The following is a 19319-nucleotide window of genomic DNA, read 5'->3' on the forward strand; positions in this document are numbered from 1 at the left end:
GACTTCAATAGAACTTCTATCACCCACTCCGCCATGAACTGATCAGTCAACAAGCATTTCTTAAGCGCATCTCATGGACCCAAAAGTATGCTAGGGGGGCAGCAAATTCAGGGTGCAGGCCTTGTTGTCTGACTCGCAATCAAACAGCAGTAGGCACAGAGCAGTAATTGCCAGCATGAGACAGTTGATGATCGATGCCAAGTGACTGATATGAACAGTGGGCCATGATCAGTTTGAAGGATGAAGAGAATGCTGCAGGTTGGTATGGTCCCAGAGGGGCCTCGGAAAATTAAAAATCTAAGGCAGAATTGGGTAAACACATGCTTTGTACTACTGCTTTGAACAGGCTGTGGTTGATAATAAGTGAGAACACTTCAACACAATGTTTTAACCTCATATCTGCTAAGAACAAATGTCCAACATCGTCAAAGAGTCAGAAGACCAGTTTAGGGGCTCAGCTCAGGCACTCATGAGTTGTATCTTCTTGGAAAAGTCACTCCTCTGGGACAATGACTTTACTCACAAATGAAATAGGGGAAATAATTATACTACCTCTCTTAGTTATTAGGAGAATGAAATGAGACAAAAGTTGTAAAGTATGTTGCAAATATAAAGCATTTTATCACTGCAAATCACTATTATTTTTCATTACCTAGAAGTATTCCGATCCTCCACACTGAAAAGATTTTTACACACTCATACCATTATATGCCATAAGAACTGAAAGCAGACTTGTTGGGGGGCTGGAGAGAGGGTTATATTCCTAGTTATAATGGCTTATTTATTTCTTAAAAAGAAAAAAAAAACAAAACACCTGCATCTCATTTGGGAGGACTTAAATATCTCAAAATCTTTTACTTCTGCTATCAACAATACAAATTGAATGGGAAATGCCATACACCATAACAAGTTTGTTTGTTTTAAATTCCTAAGAGTAGTAAGATTTTATTGATGTACATGGTACACTTCAATATTTGCTTATTGATAAGAATAGTTGCTCTGATATAAAGAGGGTGTTATACAGCATCATGGATGAGCAGAAAGCGCTTTAGAAGCCATCTCATCCAACTCTATCATGTTCTAGATGAACACAGAGCTTCTGTAAAACAGAGGGACATCATCATCATCAACATCAACATAACTAGCTTTTTAATAGCTCTTTCAGACTTGCAAAATGTTTCACAAATATTACCTTATTTGATCCTCACAACAACCCTGGGAGATGGGTACTATTTTTCTCTCCATTTTAAGAATGAGGAAACTGAGGCAGACAGACGAACAAACTGAGACAGACAGAAGTTAAATGACTTGCCCAAGGTCACAAAGCTAACGTATGTCTGAGTCCAGATTTCCACTCAAGTCTCCCTGATTCCAGAGGCTGCACTCTATCTGCTGAGCTACCTAGATATACTTCTTCAGCCTCATTCTTTGTATTCATACATTGTCAGCTATCTTTAAACATATATCGCAAAGAAAGGAACAGATAAAGTATGATCTGAGAGGCAAGACAGAGAGGTGTTACAGAAGGTAAAAGCATTGGATATGGAGTCAGGAATATTCTAATTCAAATATCAGATAAAACACTGTATGTCCATAGGCAAGTTATTAACCCTCTCTGTCTTAGCTTCTTCATCTGCAAAATGGGAATAATCATAGCACCCATATCACAGGGTTGTTGTGAGGATCAAACGAGATAATAGCTAATAGCTAACATTTGTATAATGCTTTCAAGTTTGCAGAGCTCTTTTCAAATATCATTATGTTTTATCCTCATAACCACTCTGGGAAGTAAGTGCTGTGGTTATCCCCATTTCTCAGATGAGGAAACCGAGGCAAACAGAAGTGGAGGGACTTGCCCGGGGCCATGGAGCTATTAAGTGTATGAGAGTGGATTTGTACTCAGGACTTTCTGACTGCAACTCTGATCATTGTACCATCAAGCTGCCTAACATATATAGAGGGCTTTGCCCTCTTAAAGTACTATATAAATGCTAGCTGTTTAGTGTTACTCGTGTGTGTGTGTGTGTGTGTGTGTGTGTGTGTGTGTGCTCGCACGTAACATTATCCTTAATGACTACTTTTAACAGAACACTCAACTAACATAACCAAGATATTATAAATCTTCAATAGGGAAGAATCAACCTTGTGCGAAGTATTTCACATACTTGCTTGAAAAAAAGAAGTTATTTCTCATTTAGAAGCTTTTTGTGTTAATTCAGTGTTCTACCACAAAGACTATTAACTATAGTTCAAATTTTGAGATCTAGTGAACCGAGGGACCAATATCATTTTGTTGCTATGTATTAATACTTCATTTATTACTTAATATTCCTTTGGAAGGAAATGTACTCTTTTATTTCTATATACTGCCTAAATATCAAAAGTTACTTACAAATGAATTTTAAAACCAAATTCTTTTAATGGCAATGCTGTTTAAGTAAATTTTAAAAATCTAAAGAAATAAGAGACTTCTTCCTGATGCTGTATATCAGTTTTTTAAAAAGGTCTTTTATTTGTGTTATTTAAATGCAGTTCTGTGGAACAAACAAGTTGGTTCACAGACAGTGCCCCCGCTGCTGAACTGCTGTCGCCTTGACATCCTGTCTTATCTGCCAAATTGCTCATTAGGTTTGGCAATTTTCACCTGCGCCTCCAGTTTATATTTCAGCAGGGAATAAACATCAGTCTGCTTTAACAATCTTCTGCAGATAGCTTCCAACCTCTCATTGGAAGCCGAGTCACCCCCATCTTCCTCCTCCTGCCCCCCACTAAAAAAAATCTCATGCTATGTATGTCTGTTTTTAAAATGCTCACCCAACTGATGAAATCTAACTACTGTATGGGAAGCTCGCACAGCTTCCATATATTTCAGTATTCCATTACTTACAACCATACTAAGTTATAACACATTACCTATACCAAAGCTTTTATTAAAAGAGTCAGTGATCTTATTATTCACTCAATTTAATATCTCATAGAAGAGATTACAAGATCAAACTACCAGAATATTAATTTTTTTTTTTTTAAATTTCAGAACAGGGTACATGTAGCTAAAGGAAAAGAAATCTCTTTTCCAAATGGGTGGGACCCATCTAGATTTTAGGAAAAAAAGAATAGTGTAATAATTTACAAACAAACAATAGAACCAACATGGCAGCCAAAACAAATAAGTAGGTCAAAGTACTATCAAAGCCCTCCACCTTTGCCCAGGGGCCTTAGTTATTGCCAAGAGTCAATTACAGAAAAATGGAGAAACTCTTTGTGGGCAAAAAGCACCAGAGATATAAAACAAAATGCCTAAAACTCCACCAAACAACTTCAGATGGAATACTGTTTTTCATTTTACAGAAGTAAAATATTCACTACCAACCCTGCAATTAGCTAGAAAATTACAATAATTACAGCAATTTTGTATCCCATCTCCAATCCAATTAATAGATATATGACCTTGTCAACACATAATAATCAGATTGCATCTATAACAAAACTGGATGGGTTTTATATGCTGAATAGAACTTGCGCAGTAAGAAGGTAATTATTTGAAATACTGAGAATACTATTTGTATGCCACGCTCCACTTCGCAAGTTAAAAAGAAATACAATAGAGATCTTATTTCTATTTCCAATATATATTTAAATCAAATACTTGAAATGGTATGTCTAATACCAGTTAATGTTAAGAGGATGGATACCGACACTGATCTTGGATCTTTTTCAAATAGAAAATGTATCCTAGGTAAATTTTTTTAAGCAAAAGAAATATTAAAACTAAGAAATCTGGAAGGGAGATAATAATCACATTTCACATAGACTTCTACATCCATTACTGAATATTGTTCTAGTATTGTTAAAAATTTTTACTCTAAGATATACATATATATGCATAAATATACACACATATACACAAATATTTGTGTTTGTATATTATATACATATAATTTAAATTAACTAGCATCACTATATCACCTAGCAAGAATACATTAAGTATTTTTCTTCTTATGACCTTTAAATGGCAGTTAACTTGAAAATACCATGGATGTTTGTGACGTATTTAAAAACTTTTAAAAAGAAGAGAGCCCATTATGAATTATTTTTGTTCTTGCTACATTCAGTATCTGTAGTAAGGCCTAGAATTTTGAGCTACAAGGACGCCAGCAGTTATGTAGTCTTACTCATTCATTTTAAATATGTGGAAACTGAGGCCCAAAGAATTAGGGAAGTGAAATAAACTTGTCCAAGGCAACAAAGGGAGTTTGTGGCAGAGCTGGGCTTACAAATGTGATGTCTAATTAAAAGACTCCTAAATGCTTCCAGGTACCATTTCTCTGTGACTTATTCCATTTTGATTTACATAAAGCAAGCTTGAACATTCATTGGGATGTATCTGACAGAGCCAAGGTCCAACAGCCTACTTCAAATGAATACTCCTTGGAGAAGGCTTTCAAATTCCCCCAATAAAGAGTGACCTTGTCCTCCATGGAACTATGGCAGTATTTACTTTATACCTTTCCAATATATTCATTAAGTTTCTATTTTGTCTTATATGAAGACATGTTTTATGTCCCATATTCTATTTTAAGTGCCTTAAAGACAAAGATCTTTCTTCCTTATTTTGGTCTCTGAAGATAATAGACCTTTAGTATGTGTGGAATTGTTTTTAAAATGTTTTTTTTTTTCCAGTTGGAGCCCTCTAGATTTGTCTGAAGTAGGTAAGCCAGTTAAGTTTTTGAGCTTACTGAGCACAAGTAATCAACCTAAAAAGACATAAATCATGAATGTCACTTTGTACACAGTGGGCATTGAACATATTTGTTCATTGACTGCTAAGACTTCAAAAGATATTGATTATAAAAGCAAAACAAGAAAGTGGGATTCACAATCTCTCATCTCTCAGGAGTAGCTGCAAAACCCCATTTCAGCTATGTTGCAACTTTCAGATCTCTTTGGGAAGCAGGCAATACGGATGATGAAGCCCAAACCATGGCCTGGATTTCAAAAGCAAGGTTCGATCAAGGTTTAGTGGTGGGTTTTTTTGTGCTAAAAGCAGGTGAAATGAAAAGGACTGTGAAAGATTCAAAATGGAAGAGTTGGAAGGACAAAAATTATAGAAAATTCTGTTTCGACTATGGCAATACATCGCCTTCCCACTGAAGGAGATGACCAAATTCAAATTCTACCTAAGGCCAAAAAAAATGTGCATAAAAATCCAAATTAAGGAGTAATTTTTCAGCCAGTTATCCTACTTCCAGCACATGATAATGTGATTAATAAAATTTCGATAGATAAGAATTTTATCAAGGTGCCAGTTATCTCCTCTATAAAATGAGATATCTCAGTAAATTACATACATGGCCAAACTTGTAGCACACACTTACAAAGAAGAATCGAACTGGCATGTCCTATAGTACAGCTTCTGGTCTGGTTTCTACATAAGCCTTTTCACTTTCCACTTTATGCCTTTGTCTCACTTGTGATTGCTTCTTGTCCAGATGATAGAAAGCAATTTCAGTAAGTGGTTAACTTAATTGGTTTGCATCCACACATGATCCTCCAGGGCATCACTTACATATCCCATCATGCAGTGTGTGCCTCCTAAATTCTATGCTCCTCTAGAAATGACACTTGGCTGAAAATTTCTAAGGAGGTGACAGGTTTGTTCACAGTTGAAGCCAACATCATCATTTTTTTTTCATATTTCTGCTTATTTCCCCCTACCTTGGAGGGACATAAAAATGAAAAACAGTTTCTGCATGTCTATGAAGATTACTTCATTGTACCAGCCAAGTCACTAAAGTGCAATAATCCCCAATCAACAAAAGAGGGAGGGACATACTAATTTACAGGGAACAAAGTAGAGAAAATAAAACTCTACTCACGCAGAGCTACCTAATGGTACCAATGAAACAACATGGATCCAAAGTGAGGGTACTGAACTTCACGGCCTCTAAGGTCCCTTCTATCTCAAAATCTATGATCCAATGATTCCCATTTAGCAACTATAACATTATAGTTTTGTAGCACCTCAAAATGTGATATCAGCATACTGTCTATCTTTCAACCAACTCACCTGTAAATTTCAAGGTACTCAATGTGCTTTTGGATGAACAATATCATGAGATCATAGATTTAGAGTTGGAAAAGATCATAGAAGCAAGCAAATCCAACATTTTATTTTATTTTATAATTAAGGAAACTGAGGCACAGAGAGGTTAAGCAATTTGCCCATGATCACATAGCTGGCAAATAATTGAGGTGAGATTTAATCCAATTCTCCCTGTCCCCTAATGCCACGCTCTGTCAACTAAACCATGTTGTCTTACCTACTCTGAGGAAACTATACCAGTTATCACGATTGTCTCCTAATTCAAAGTGTCAGTTCTTCACCCTGATGACCTTTCTTCCAGTTAACTGAAGAGATGAGACCAGGTGTATTTTTGAAACAAAACTGTTCCTTTTCCCCTGTTAATCTGACCCTTGGTTGACAAGAGAAACAGCAAAAGAACTATGCCATAAAAGTTGTTTATAGGGTTTACTTACTAATTAACTTTGTTCCTTTGCCTTTTCCCACTACACATACTTTGTGTTCAATTTCATTGTATCGTGTCAAATAGGACACTAAAGTAAATAACCATACTTGTAATTTTGCCTGCAATAAGATCATAATTTAAATTTGGGTATGCAATTAAAAGGTCCTATCAGGATAAAGTCAAGTCTATCCAAACTATTAAGATGAAAAATAAGCTTATTTACCTCCCTTGCAAGAGGCATTTGTTCAGGCTCTGCTCTTTAATCAGCTTCTGATAAACACAGACTGTGAATTCCATTCACAGTAGCATGAAAGGGTAACAAAAGTTGGGTTCCCTGTAAATTAAGATGAAATGTGCAGAGCAACGAGAGCTTTCACTTACTTGCACGAAGAACGGAAGGCGTGACCTCAATTTCACTTGCTGCTTGGTAGGGCTGAAAGGCTGAAACATTGTTGGCGCTAAGCTCACTGCCAAAAATCTCTGGACTCTGAGTGCCAGTAGAACTGGCGCTGGTGCCATCACCTCCATGATGTGGATCTTGTTCATCAAATATAGCAACCAGCTGTTCAAAACAAGAAAATCTACAGTTAAATAAAGTCAAATGAATGGGTACCAAAAAGAAATTGTTTTTCCCATCCATGTACAGAATCAGAATTGGTGTTAGCTGCTATTTAATAAATAATGCTTATGAAGACTTTAGTTATTAATTTGATCTTCATGATAAATATGGAGGGGGGGAAAGATAGAAATGTCATTATTCCCATGTGAAAGATAGGACAACAGGTTCAGAACAATGACATAATTCATTGAAGGTCATGCTTCCAGTAAATGGGGGGGGGAGGGGGAGAAGAGAAGACAACTCTACCAGCTTACAGTTTCCTCTCATGTTATAGTAGAATGGAACCTCTAAAGGTTATTACCATCATTTCTTTACTTTTGTGCCATAAATTCAATTGGCAGTCTAGGGAAGATTATTGACATCTTCTCAGAAAAATGTTTTATATAAGTAAGGGAAATGATAAATTTCTGTTAGATATTAGTGAAAACAGAGATGTAAGGATGCAAAATGAGCAATTTCAATTAGGGATTAGTGAAAAGAGAGATGTAATTGTTTTTCCCATCTAAGTTCAAGGACTCCTTGATGTCTATCCATAGATGCTTTGATCCAGGTTAAAAACCTCAGGTCTAGACCAAACCCAAATTATGGGGGAAATGCTAAGGCCTATAAGTTATTTAGATGTCATCACAGATCTGAATTCACTTAATGAATTTAAAACAGGGTCTGGATCAGAACCCAGAACTCTAGTAAGTAATCAAATATACTTTCCATTATATTTTTAATTAAATACATAGTGGCCTAAATACTATGTAATAAATTAAAAATATAGTGGAAAGTATATTTTAGACTCTAAAACCTACATGTTTTGCAGAAAGTGAGGTTTTTAGATCCAAAGAAAGAGCCACCATACAAAGCAGAATTCTAATTTCTGATGTCTTTTCCTATATGGTGTAAGGATTCCTCATGTACAGTCAAGAGTGCTGAACTTTGGTTCAGAAAACCAAATTTTGAATCCCATCTCTGCCACTTAGAATATAATTGACCTTGCAAGATCTTGGTTTCTAATCTATAAAACGGAATGGGGAAGAGAACAAGAATTTATATAGTTAGGCACTGTGCTAAATGCTTTATAGATACTAGCATTTATTACTATTATTATCTCCATTTTACAGTTTAGGAAACTGAGGCAAACAGAGGTTGAGTGACTTATCCAGAGTCACACAGCTGGAAAGCGTCTGAGGCCAGATTTGATGTCAGGTCTTCCTGACTCTAGATACAGCACACACTGCACCACCAGCTGCCTCTAGAAAAAAGGTGCATTTGATGATTTCTCTGCTTCTTTCCGTTAGCAATTTATACTTGTATTTATCTTTATTATCCTACTCCTGGAAGAACTAAATATACTGATTCCATTATTTTATGTTAATTTCGCCACTTGGCAATCCTAACCAACTCTCAAGCACAGAAAAACAAGATTCTATCCGCAAAAACTAAATGAAGGCATATTAACTCAAACCAGAACAATTTGAAGTATGATGTCTCATACCAAGAAAGGACCTTTGGCATATCTACGCGAACAGTCACCCCTTGACATTTTACTAATAATGGTCTGCCTTTAGAGTCTTTTCTCCCAATTGAAATATGAAATTTCTTTCAGAAATAATTTCTGAGAATTTTTTGTTTAAAATAAATGAAAAAACCCTGAAAATGAATCACTATCAATTCCTATATTTTTATTTAAAATGAAGTATAATAAAAACATGGTAGATACTTAATAGGGATTATTATTATGGTTTACTCATTTTCACAAGAATTGTTCATGTTGCATGCCAGTCTGATTACATACAAATGTTAACATTGCTGAACTAAAACAAAGAAACAATCATTCTCAAATGCATTTCAATGCTTGAATATTACATTTTTATGTTCAATAATGCATGTCCATAAGATCACATGTGATAAACACTGAAAGACTTTAAGAATATGACTTATTGGTGATACATGTTACTTCTAAATCTTAATCATTACTGATTGATTCTTCATCCTCTCTACCACATCTAATCAGTTGTCAATTCTACATCCACCACTTCTCTCGTGTCTATGCCTTTCTCTCTCCTCACATGGCCACCACCTTAGTTCAGGCTCTCTTCACTGCCTCTCCAGAGAAAACTGTAGGAGCGCTCTACCTGGTTTTCTTGTCTCCAGTCCCTCCCTTTTCCAAACAATCTTTCATACCTGTGCCAAAGAGATGTTCCTAAAGAACAGGTCTTCACTTTTTAACATTTAAAATCCTTCATAAGCCTGCTTTATTGTACCTTACATTACATACACTATCATGGCTTTCACATTATGAAGGTAATGTCCACCTTTAATTTTTGTGTGACTACAATTCATATTCAAACAGAGGGCTTTCTCAGGACTACCAAATAGCTAAATTAAGAGATCCATACATATTTTGCTCTTTCAGTGGTTACTGGGTGGTCTTTGGTCCTGTCTGTCAGTCAGGCAATTCAAAAGCCCCATGAACTGAACACAACTCCTGTGACACGCCACTTGCAAATAACTTGGCTAAGACCTCTGAACTGTGCCATAGATTTTCTGTCAACCTCTTGGACATGTCATTTAACCTCTATAAAACTTAGGGCTCTTAGCAGAAAACAAGTCAAATAATTGTCAACAATAAATGCCTGAAAAGCATTTTGAAATCTTTGGCAAAACCATATATGAAATCGAGCACTTAGCAGTACCTACTAAATGCCACCTTTGTGGGGGAAAAACAAACATCCAGATCCAGTCACTATTTTGCCCACACATATCACATTAAATGACACTAATAAAAAGTCTTGCATACATTCTCTGAAAGAAATAAGCAGAACTTACTTGGTGTGTGGAGAACCAAAAGAAAGAGACCAATCATCCAGTGGTTTCTTCCCCTCATAGGATACCCAGATAGATGTCATCCAGAAAGATCGTTCTATTTTTTTTTAATCCAGATGATTCTATTTCATCCCTCTCTCCAACTGTCTTATTCTCCCTTGTTGAGCAGGGGAAAATGAGACATTCACTTCCACACATGTTTCAGGGCATACTTCCAGATTTTGAATCTTCTCAATCTGGTTATCAGGATTCCTCTGTACTTTATTTTCTTTGTCAAGTGTGTCCTTTAGGACGGGCAGGGCTATGTATGTTTTTAAGTGACTTAAAGTAACTATGATGACTTTCTTCTTTCAATTTATCCAAGCGGTCATTTGGAGTAATGATGAAGCCTCAGAGGAAAACAATCCTACCCAGCATTTCTTGGCAATTCACTAGACTGCTGATACCTTTGCAATGGAACTTCACACTCTTGTTTCTTGATTTACTCAATAATGGGCCAGTCTGAAATTGCAGATGAAAGTGAAGTACCTATAATTTAACCCAGGTGTGACCTACTAGTAACTAGTGGGCAAGAAAAAAAAAACTCCAGCATTGACTTGGCCACATAATTTGGTAGTGTATTTTACCATTGTTTACCAATGTTAATCATTCTTAAATAAGAATTTTCCATAAACCCACTATGGTAGATGGAGCCATTTTCCAACAAAAGATAGTTGCTAACATTACCTAATAATTTTTCCCAGTAGGCAGAAAGGAAAATGGCAATTAGCAGCCCTATTTTATTGATAGAGAAAATTGAAGCCTGGCCCATGCTGCCAAAGGCAATCCAGTGGCAACTCCACATAGCCTCTCCTCACTCTCACTTCTCTTTCTGCACTTAGAAACATGTTACTCTTCATGAAGAATACTAAAGACAGAGACTATACAGCCTCCCTGAGCAGCTGATTTCACAGTTTACAAACCTAACAGTATCTTAATTTACATCTATTTCCTCAGGTTCAATGACTGTGAAGACAAAGGTTAACTAACAGACCTGTACAGCCTTCTATTAAAAAAAAAACAGTGAACTTTTACATAAACCAATGCAAGAAATGGTTTAATGTTAGAATACAAACATGGAATTCACCTATAATCACATTCCTGAATTTTAGCCATTAAGAAAATCCAAAGCATAAGGGAAAATGTTAATAAACAGGTGTGATCCTGAATATTCTTCCTGACAGTCACCCCCTTTCTTAACCTAAAATGATCAACCTAGAACCAAGGCATATCATACTCTATTGTCTCATTTTCTTTACAATGTGAAAATGAAACCAGCTGGAAGAGCTGGTATTAAATTCACTCCACAGTAGGTTTGATAGGAAATTCTCCATACTTGCCATATATTTCAATCTTCTAAGGTCAGTAGTGCTATGCCAAACCAATCACATGACAAAATTAAAGATATAATTTATACAGAAGACAGAGACTAAGAGAGAGAAAGAGACGAGAAGTCATAATGTGTATCTAGTCATAGCATTTTCATGGGTGGACTTGCCCAAGTATCTGAGAAAGGCAGCTAGACTCCCATATGTTTTTCTTAATAGACTACACAATAAGATATTGCATCTGAAAGAGCACAGTATTATAGTAAATTTTTTTAAATCTTAAATATCCTCAAAAAGTGTATAGAGCAGTCTAATCTTCAACAAATCCACAATTGCAAAGTATTCAAGAAAGAATTCTATTCAGTGACAACTGCTAAGAAAACTGGAAACCAGTTTAGCCGAAAATAATTTTAGACTACCATCTTATTTTATAGGCCACAATAAATTGCAAATAGATTGTGGGAGTTTGTGGGAGGAGGAGGGATTGAATCTCTGATTTAATCCATATAGGGAATTGCTATTGTGGAGATGACTTTCACCTACCCAGGTTAGCATCTCTTCAGTGATTGAAAGTTTTAGAGATCTGCTGCCTAGTTGCCAAGACATTAAGTAAATTGACAATAGTCACTCAGTATGTTTCAGGGGCAGGAATTAAACTTGGTCTTCCTGATCCCCCAGGCCAGCTCTATAGGCACTATAACAAACTGCCGCTCAGGAGATGGAAAAGCAGGTATGGACAGATGATTTCCAAACCCACCACAGAGAATATTATTCAAATCAAAACTAAATACTTCAGTTTTATAAAAATCAAGAGCTTTTTCATGAATAAAATAAATGAAGGTATGATTTGAGAAAAATAATTTCAGACTTGTTCCTTGGAAAGGGCTGACTCAAAATCTAGAAGGAATTGATAAAAGTATATATGATTAATACCACGATAGATATATGATTTAAAAATAGGAACTACTTATAAAAGAAGGACAAACCATATATAATCATGTAAAAAAGTGACCCAAAATGAAAATAATCAGAATCATCAAAGAAATGCACGTTTTAAAAATCCAGAGCTATCACCTAATCCTCATAAAATTAATTGATGATCAAAAAAATGTTTTTAAAAATTCTGTATTGGTGGGAATATGGGAGAAACAAGAATAATGATTCACTACTGATGGATCTCTGAATTAGTCTAAGTGTTCTGGAAAGCCATTTGGAAATAAGCAAGTTAGAATATTGTTCATACTCTTTGATCAAAGGAGTTTATACCCCAGGAATTGGCTATTAGAAAAGAATTATATATTGAAAGTATTCATAGCAGCACTATTCATAATAGCAAAAGTTGAAACAGTGTGCCCAAGAATTGAGGAATGTCAGAATAAAGTTAGGTACATGAATATAGTAAAATATCATTATTCCATAAAGGATCATACAAGTGAAAAATTCTAAAATATGGTTAGACCTGAACTAAGTGATATAAAGTGTCCAAAAAAAGAATCAAGAATCAGAAGAACAATTTATATAGTGTGTCACAGAAGTATAAGTACAGATTTAAGGTAGTAAAGCTGATGAATGCACTAAGACTTTTGAGACACTGCACAATAAAGATAATATTAAAAAGACGAATAATAAAGACTTATACGAACTGATGCTAAGTGAAGTGAGCAGAACCAGGAGAACATTGTACACAGTAACACCCATATCGTGTGATGACTAACTTTGATAGATTTAGCTCTTCTCAGCGATAGAAGGATCTAAGACAACTCCAAAAGACTCATGATGGAAAATGCTATCCACATCCAGAGAAAGAATTATGGAGTCTGAATGCAGATCAAAACATACCATTTGTTCACTTGTTTTGCTTTGTTTTGTTTCTTCTTTCTTGTGGTTACTCCCATTTGTTCTAATTCTTCTTTACAACATGACTTTACAACATGAAAATATGTTTAATAAGAATGTGTAAGTCAAGCCTATATCAGATTGCATGTCATCTTGAGGAGGGAGATGGAGAAAACTTAAAACTCAAAAGCTTATGGAAGTGAATGTTGAAAACTAAAAATAAATTAATTAATTTTAAAATTTAAAAAGGGGGGGGCAGCTAGGTGGTGCAGTGGATAGAGCACTGGCCCTGAAGTCAGGAGGACCTGAGTTCAAATCCGGCCTCAGACCAAACACTTGACACTTGCTAGCTGTGTGACCCTGGGCAAGTCACTTAACCCCAATTGCCTTAAAAAAATTTTTTTAATTTTTTAAAAAAAACACAAACAACTCTGAAATTTGTCTGGAATGTTCTCCTTCCTCATCTTTGCCTTTTGACTTCCCTGGCTTCCTTTAAGTCCCTGTAAAATGCCATTTTCTACAGGAAGCCTTTATGAATGACTCTTAATTCTAGCACCTTCCCTTTGGTAATTGCTTCCTATTTATCTTGTATCTGCTCCTTTGTTGTCTCCTCTAGTAGATTGTGAACTTTTTGAGGGCAGGGATTGCTTTTGGCCTTCAGTTGGATACCCCAGGGATTAGCACAGTACCCAGGCACATAGTAGGAGATGCTTAATAAATATTGGTTGACTGACTGATTGAAAGATTTAAGAACCCAAACCAACACAAGGACCAACCAGGATTCCATAGGACTGAAAATGAAACATGATACCCATCTCCTAACAGAGAGGACTCTGTACAATGGAGCCATTTTAGGAAGATGTGGAAAAAGTAGAACTTGATTTTGCTTGACTATATATACCCTGTTACAGGGGTTTTGTTTTTCTCCCCAAAGAGGGTTAGAGAAGAGAGAAAAAGAACAACTTTTGTTAATTGAAAAAATTAATGTTTTTAGAAGTGAATAAAAAAACCAAAATAACAATACATAGAATTGCTACAATTACATAAGTGAAGACTTCTTTAAATGGTAACAATACTAAGCTAAAGAAATGTTGGTTTAATTAACATTTACCCCTTTTTCCCTCCCCCAGTTTTTAAAGCTATCCAGAGGAAAAGAAAACTATTCAAATTCATCTTTATTCATGGTAATTTCAGGTACAAGAGTATAGATGAGGATGCTATATTGTGTACATACATGCATGTGTATTCAACACGCACACAGACAGGTGATTGAAGATTCCCAAAAATCTCAAATCCCACTAAGTAGGCAAGTGCCCAGTCTTTCAATCAGCAAAAAAAAAAAAAACAACCCGAGTATCTTCAGTCAGAGGTCATTGTTCCCACAAGAGCTAATAGGATCCTACAAGAAAGCACTATTTCTTAATCACAGGTACGTGACGTTATGCTATGGTTAGGTACTGAAGAGATAGACATTCACCTGTGACACTCCTAGGCTGCCCTGTTTAAATTCAAAATCTGGACTTGCACTCTGATATCCCCCAGGGTGACACGTGCTGTTTCACTGCTGCGCCTTCAGACTAATTAGATTCCCGCTTTAAGATTTGTGTTCAGCTAATAGCCATGAGTATGTCAACCCCATACCACAGTGAAAATATGCAAATGATTATAGCCAGAAGGGAACTGACCCACTTGTCAACACCATAGCAGATATAATGAGGGTTTCCCTACTATCATGAAGGCTGCAGCACTATCTATACCCATTCTTGAGGTACAACTATATATGTTATGCTCCTGCTGCTAAAATACAGATTAAAAATTGGAGCTTACCTAGTAAGATAAAGAAAAGCAATTTTGAAATTGGCTAATCACAAATAGATGACCTAATTCAAAAATGGGAGGAGGGAACTAATTAGAGCCTAAGGATGATCAAGTGTTGTTTTCTTATAAGTGACCAGTGTAAAGCCATCATCGAAGCAGTATAGAATCCAAGAGCAAATTAATGAGGTAGCAGCAAATTATCATTTGGACATGAAAGAAGTAACTATGAAATCAATTTGTAAGCTTTCTGATGACTGAACTTACTTTAATGACATGGAGACAGCACTAAATACTTAATCATTCTATGAGCCTTACTTGCTGACATGGTTCATTAAAAACTCATTTAAATAGAGCTACTGTTTCATTGGACTAAGTGAACACTTAGTAAAGTAACACATTTCCACCAAAGTGGCTTGATTAACCCTCCCCCACCACAACCACAAACTCACTAAAAAAAAAAAATGAATTTTCCAAAGGAGAAAAAACTTTCAGAATCATGAAGGAATCTAAAGCAGATGGATATATTGATTAGCTCCTGCTTGATTTACAAAGCTGAAATTCAGCATGCCAGGGTATGAGCGAATCTTAACTCTTAAGAACCAAACTGGAAAGGTCAGCAGGAGCCTTTCTATTGTTAGGCCAAGGACAGCTAAAATCCCTCTACTCCAAGCTTCTGATATATAGCTTCAGCCTTAAGTGGCCCAGGTGGCTGTGACGAGCCCTGCCTCAGGTACTCACATTCCCATAATATGGCTCTCCTGTACCCACTAATGTCCAAAGAGAAGTCCATCTTATATAATGAGAGTGAAAGGAAAATGGAATTTATAGATCACTGGGAACTGTAGCCAACTTTATTTTTTACCATATTCTGTATAGAAATCATCATTAATAAGAATCAAACAATAGAACTCCATTAACATTAAAGTTCTGGAAGGATGACAATCTGGAGAGATGACGATCTAGATTTCAAAGACCTAGGTGCAAATCCTTGCTCTGTTGCTATATTTGTGACCCTGAACCCATCATTTCATCTCTCTGAGTTCATCTGTAAAATGAGGTTGGATTAGATGATATCTGAGATGTCTCCTAGTTCTGCCCTCTAAGAACTTTGGAGTCTATTTCAAAAGAACTTGTATTTACCATATTCTTTGCTGATGTTGTAAGATGTCAAAGGTTATCTTAAATTGTGGGAGCATGATACCTTGTCCCTTACAGGATGGTAGGGACTTTGTGAGAAAAGTAGGAGATGGAAAAAATAAATAAAATTTTATTTTTGAAAAAGTAGATTTGCATTAATCAAGAATGGCTAAACAAATTGTGGTACATGAGTATACTGGGATGTTACTGTACTGTCAAACAATAAATGTCAAGAATACAGAGAAGCATGGACAGATTTTCATAAAATGATACAAAGTAAAATTAGCATAAATTAATAAATGTGTGTGTGTGTGTGTGTGTGTGTGTAACTGGAAAGAACCAAAAAAAAAAAAAAACCCAACAACTCGGAAAGCTGTGTAATTATAATGACCAACAAGTATAAGAATATATCCCCTTTCTCTTTGGGGATTGTGAAACACTGCATATACTTACAGATTCACTACTTGCACTAAACTGCTTTTTTCCTCCTCTTCCTTTTTTATTCTTTCTTACAAAAGATATCTCTTTGGGTAAGGGAAGCACATACCAAGAAAACAAGTGTTATAAACAAAAGGTATTAATAAAAGTTTCTTTTAAGCTAGTAAATAAAATCTCTTCCACACAATGGAAGAATTTCTTCTTAAGGTATCAGCAAATGCCTTGAGGTAGAATGATCTAATGAAGGCCGGTGAAGATTTCAGGGCACACCTACTTTACTTTTGTACACTTACCTCAAAATGGTGCTAAATTTCCCTATATTCTATCCCTATCAACTTCCCAAATGGAAAAATTAACAGCAGAAAACAACCCTCGTGGTAACCCATCCAAATAAGATAGTACTTAAGTGGCTTATTTTACACTGACCTAAGAAAATAATTGTTGTTTTTACTTTGTTAGAGGCAAGCAAAGAGGATAAGAAGGAAGAAATGTCCTTTTTTGCAGAAGACAAGCAAATAATAATTTCTAGTGTTTACAGAGATGGGTGGGGGTGGAGAGAAATGTTTCAAACCACCAAAATGATAAAAAGAACTTCAAATGGTTACAGAAGCATTAATTCCATTATCAACTGCATAAGCCAACAGTATATGAGAAAGAAGTTACTTAATCTAAAAGGAAAGCAAAGATGCAGGAAATCGAAAGGGCTGCACAAAACATGGATTTTATCAATTAGTTCATTCAGTCCTACCCTACAACTTATCTAAAGTTCTGAATGAAAATTCAATTTCAAAATAAATAACCACAAGTTGAAGCATAACCACACAAGAAGATATTAGCAACAGATGGGCAATTAAGAGAGGGAAACTGTAACCATTAATGTGTAACACCGAGTTTATTTTAAATGTGAAAGGCATATGATTTTAAAATATCTAGACAATAAGATGAAAAACTTGAAATATTTTCTGATTTGCTTCTGTTCCACTCATTATTCCAATCTCACTACAATCATAGAATAGATAACACTTGTCCTTGATATTAGCCTAAATTATTCTCAGTGTGCAATACAATACTGATTAAATTACATTCATTTTAATCAACTGGCAGAATGTATTCAAAAGGTAACTAAATAATAAAATTCTAGAACGGTTTATTATTATAACTTGTTTATCAATGTTTTTTTTAAATCAGATTGTAAAATAAATAATACTAATTATCTTGTATAAAATCTATTCTATTTCCTCCTCCATTGTCAAACATATTTGAAAGGTTCAGGAAATAGTGATGAGAAATTGAATTTTAAAAAAATACCTGAAATTTAGTGTAAATACCTTTTTAAAAAAAAATGAGTCCCATCTAATTAGACTGAGCAAAGAACAAAGGGTTAGGCATTTCTACTTCTGCAGTCAGATGAATCCTAAGAAAATCACAACCTCTGATTCTTTTGCCCAATTAGAAAGGTCATTAATGACCTTTGATTTATTTCATAGAACTGGTAATTATTCTGGAGTCCTTATATGTTGAAAGCATTGTATGAATATATAATTGATACTATTATAAATACCAGCAGTTTGTATCTATTCCATTGGTTGTAGTAACATCTACAGTAACACAGGAAACAGTACATGCCACACACCTTCTCTCAGAGAATTCATTTTCAATAAAAACTGTGTTGAAACAGTTCAAAAGGATTCTATAATATCATAGTGTCTTAAATACTGAAGAACCAAATGGTGAACTCAATTCCAAATACATATAACATTAATTGTACATTTTTAATATTAACAACAGCTTTTTGATCATTGTATTGGAGGTTGAAATTAACACATGTACCTTACTCTTGATTAACATAACTGCTTAAGGAAATTAAACGATCCACTATCTTTTGCTCCAATAATATTTATTGAGCATCATGCTGAACTATTACAAAACATTCTTGTATTGTTTTATACCTCTGTATCTCACACCTTGCATAGATTAAGCACTAAATATATCTTTCCAGAATTAAAATAAAGAGAAGCATCTGCAGTAACAACACACTGGGAGATATGTTAAAGAAATTCACCAGGATGGGAATAACTCAACAATCCTGTCATATACCTAGAGGTGTGACTGGGAGTGATGTGTTAAGCTACATTCCTTGTTATGTCAATCTTTCTATCTACAAGTTAGTACCATTGATGAGACATAAAATTTTGTGTTGTTGTCTGCAAGTTTGGCCATCACAAAATAATCCTGTATTACTATAGTCAGGTGTCAGAGAGCAGTTCTTAAACTGACAGCTCTGATAGAGGAGAAACTCCCTTGTCCACTGAGGACAGAAGAAAAAGTTGATACTTTCTCCAAGATGCCTACCCACATGGGTTTTTGAAGTGAATGAGTTCAACAAAACCATCATAACTTAACACCTGGTTTTAACATTCAATTATGGAGACAGTCAAAGGACACAATACCCTTACATTACTAAGAATATACAAGGAAGAACAAGCTACAATGTGATCAAAACAAATAGGCACAACATCCTGGAAGTCCACTCCACTGGCTGGAGGGGAAAGAAGCCTTTCACAGTAAAGAGAGTGCCAGGCCTGGAGTCAGGAAGACTCATCTTTCTGAGTCAAATCTGACCTTAGACAACTTACTAGATGTGAGACACTGGACAAATCACATAACACTGTTTGCCTCAGTTTTCTCATCTAAAATTAGTTAAAGAAACTGCATACTTCTCCAGGATCTTGGCCAAGAAAACCTCAAATGGGGTCATGA

At 35.4% G+C, this 19319-nt stretch overlaps 1 protein-coding gene across 14 annotated transcripts in view; it reads right to left on the reverse strand.

Annotated features, from left to right (window-relative positions):
• Positions 1-19319, reverse strand: part of PARD3 (par-3 family cell polarity regulator) — a 715544-nt gene that overhangs the window by 408179 nt on the left and 288046 nt on the right. For all 14 annotated transcript variants that reach the window (XM_020990444.2, XM_020990445.2, XM_020990437.2 and 11 more), the window contains exon 3: positions 6909-7089. In XM_020990444.2, the coding sequence (XP_020846103.1) occupies positions 6909-7089 (181 nt within the window). The remainder of the gene's footprint in view (positions 1-6908; positions 7090-19319) is intronic.

Source organism: Phascolarctos cinereus, unplaced genomic scaffold, assembly GCF_003287225.1.
Source record: "Phascolarctos cinereus isolate Bilbo 61053 unplaced genomic scaffold, phaCin_HiC Scaffold_1;HRSCAF=81, whole genome shotgun sequence".
In the NCBI taxonomy this organism is placed as follows: Eukaryota; Metazoa; Chordata; class Mammalia; order Diprotodontia; family Phascolarctidae; genus Phascolarctos; species Phascolarctos cinereus.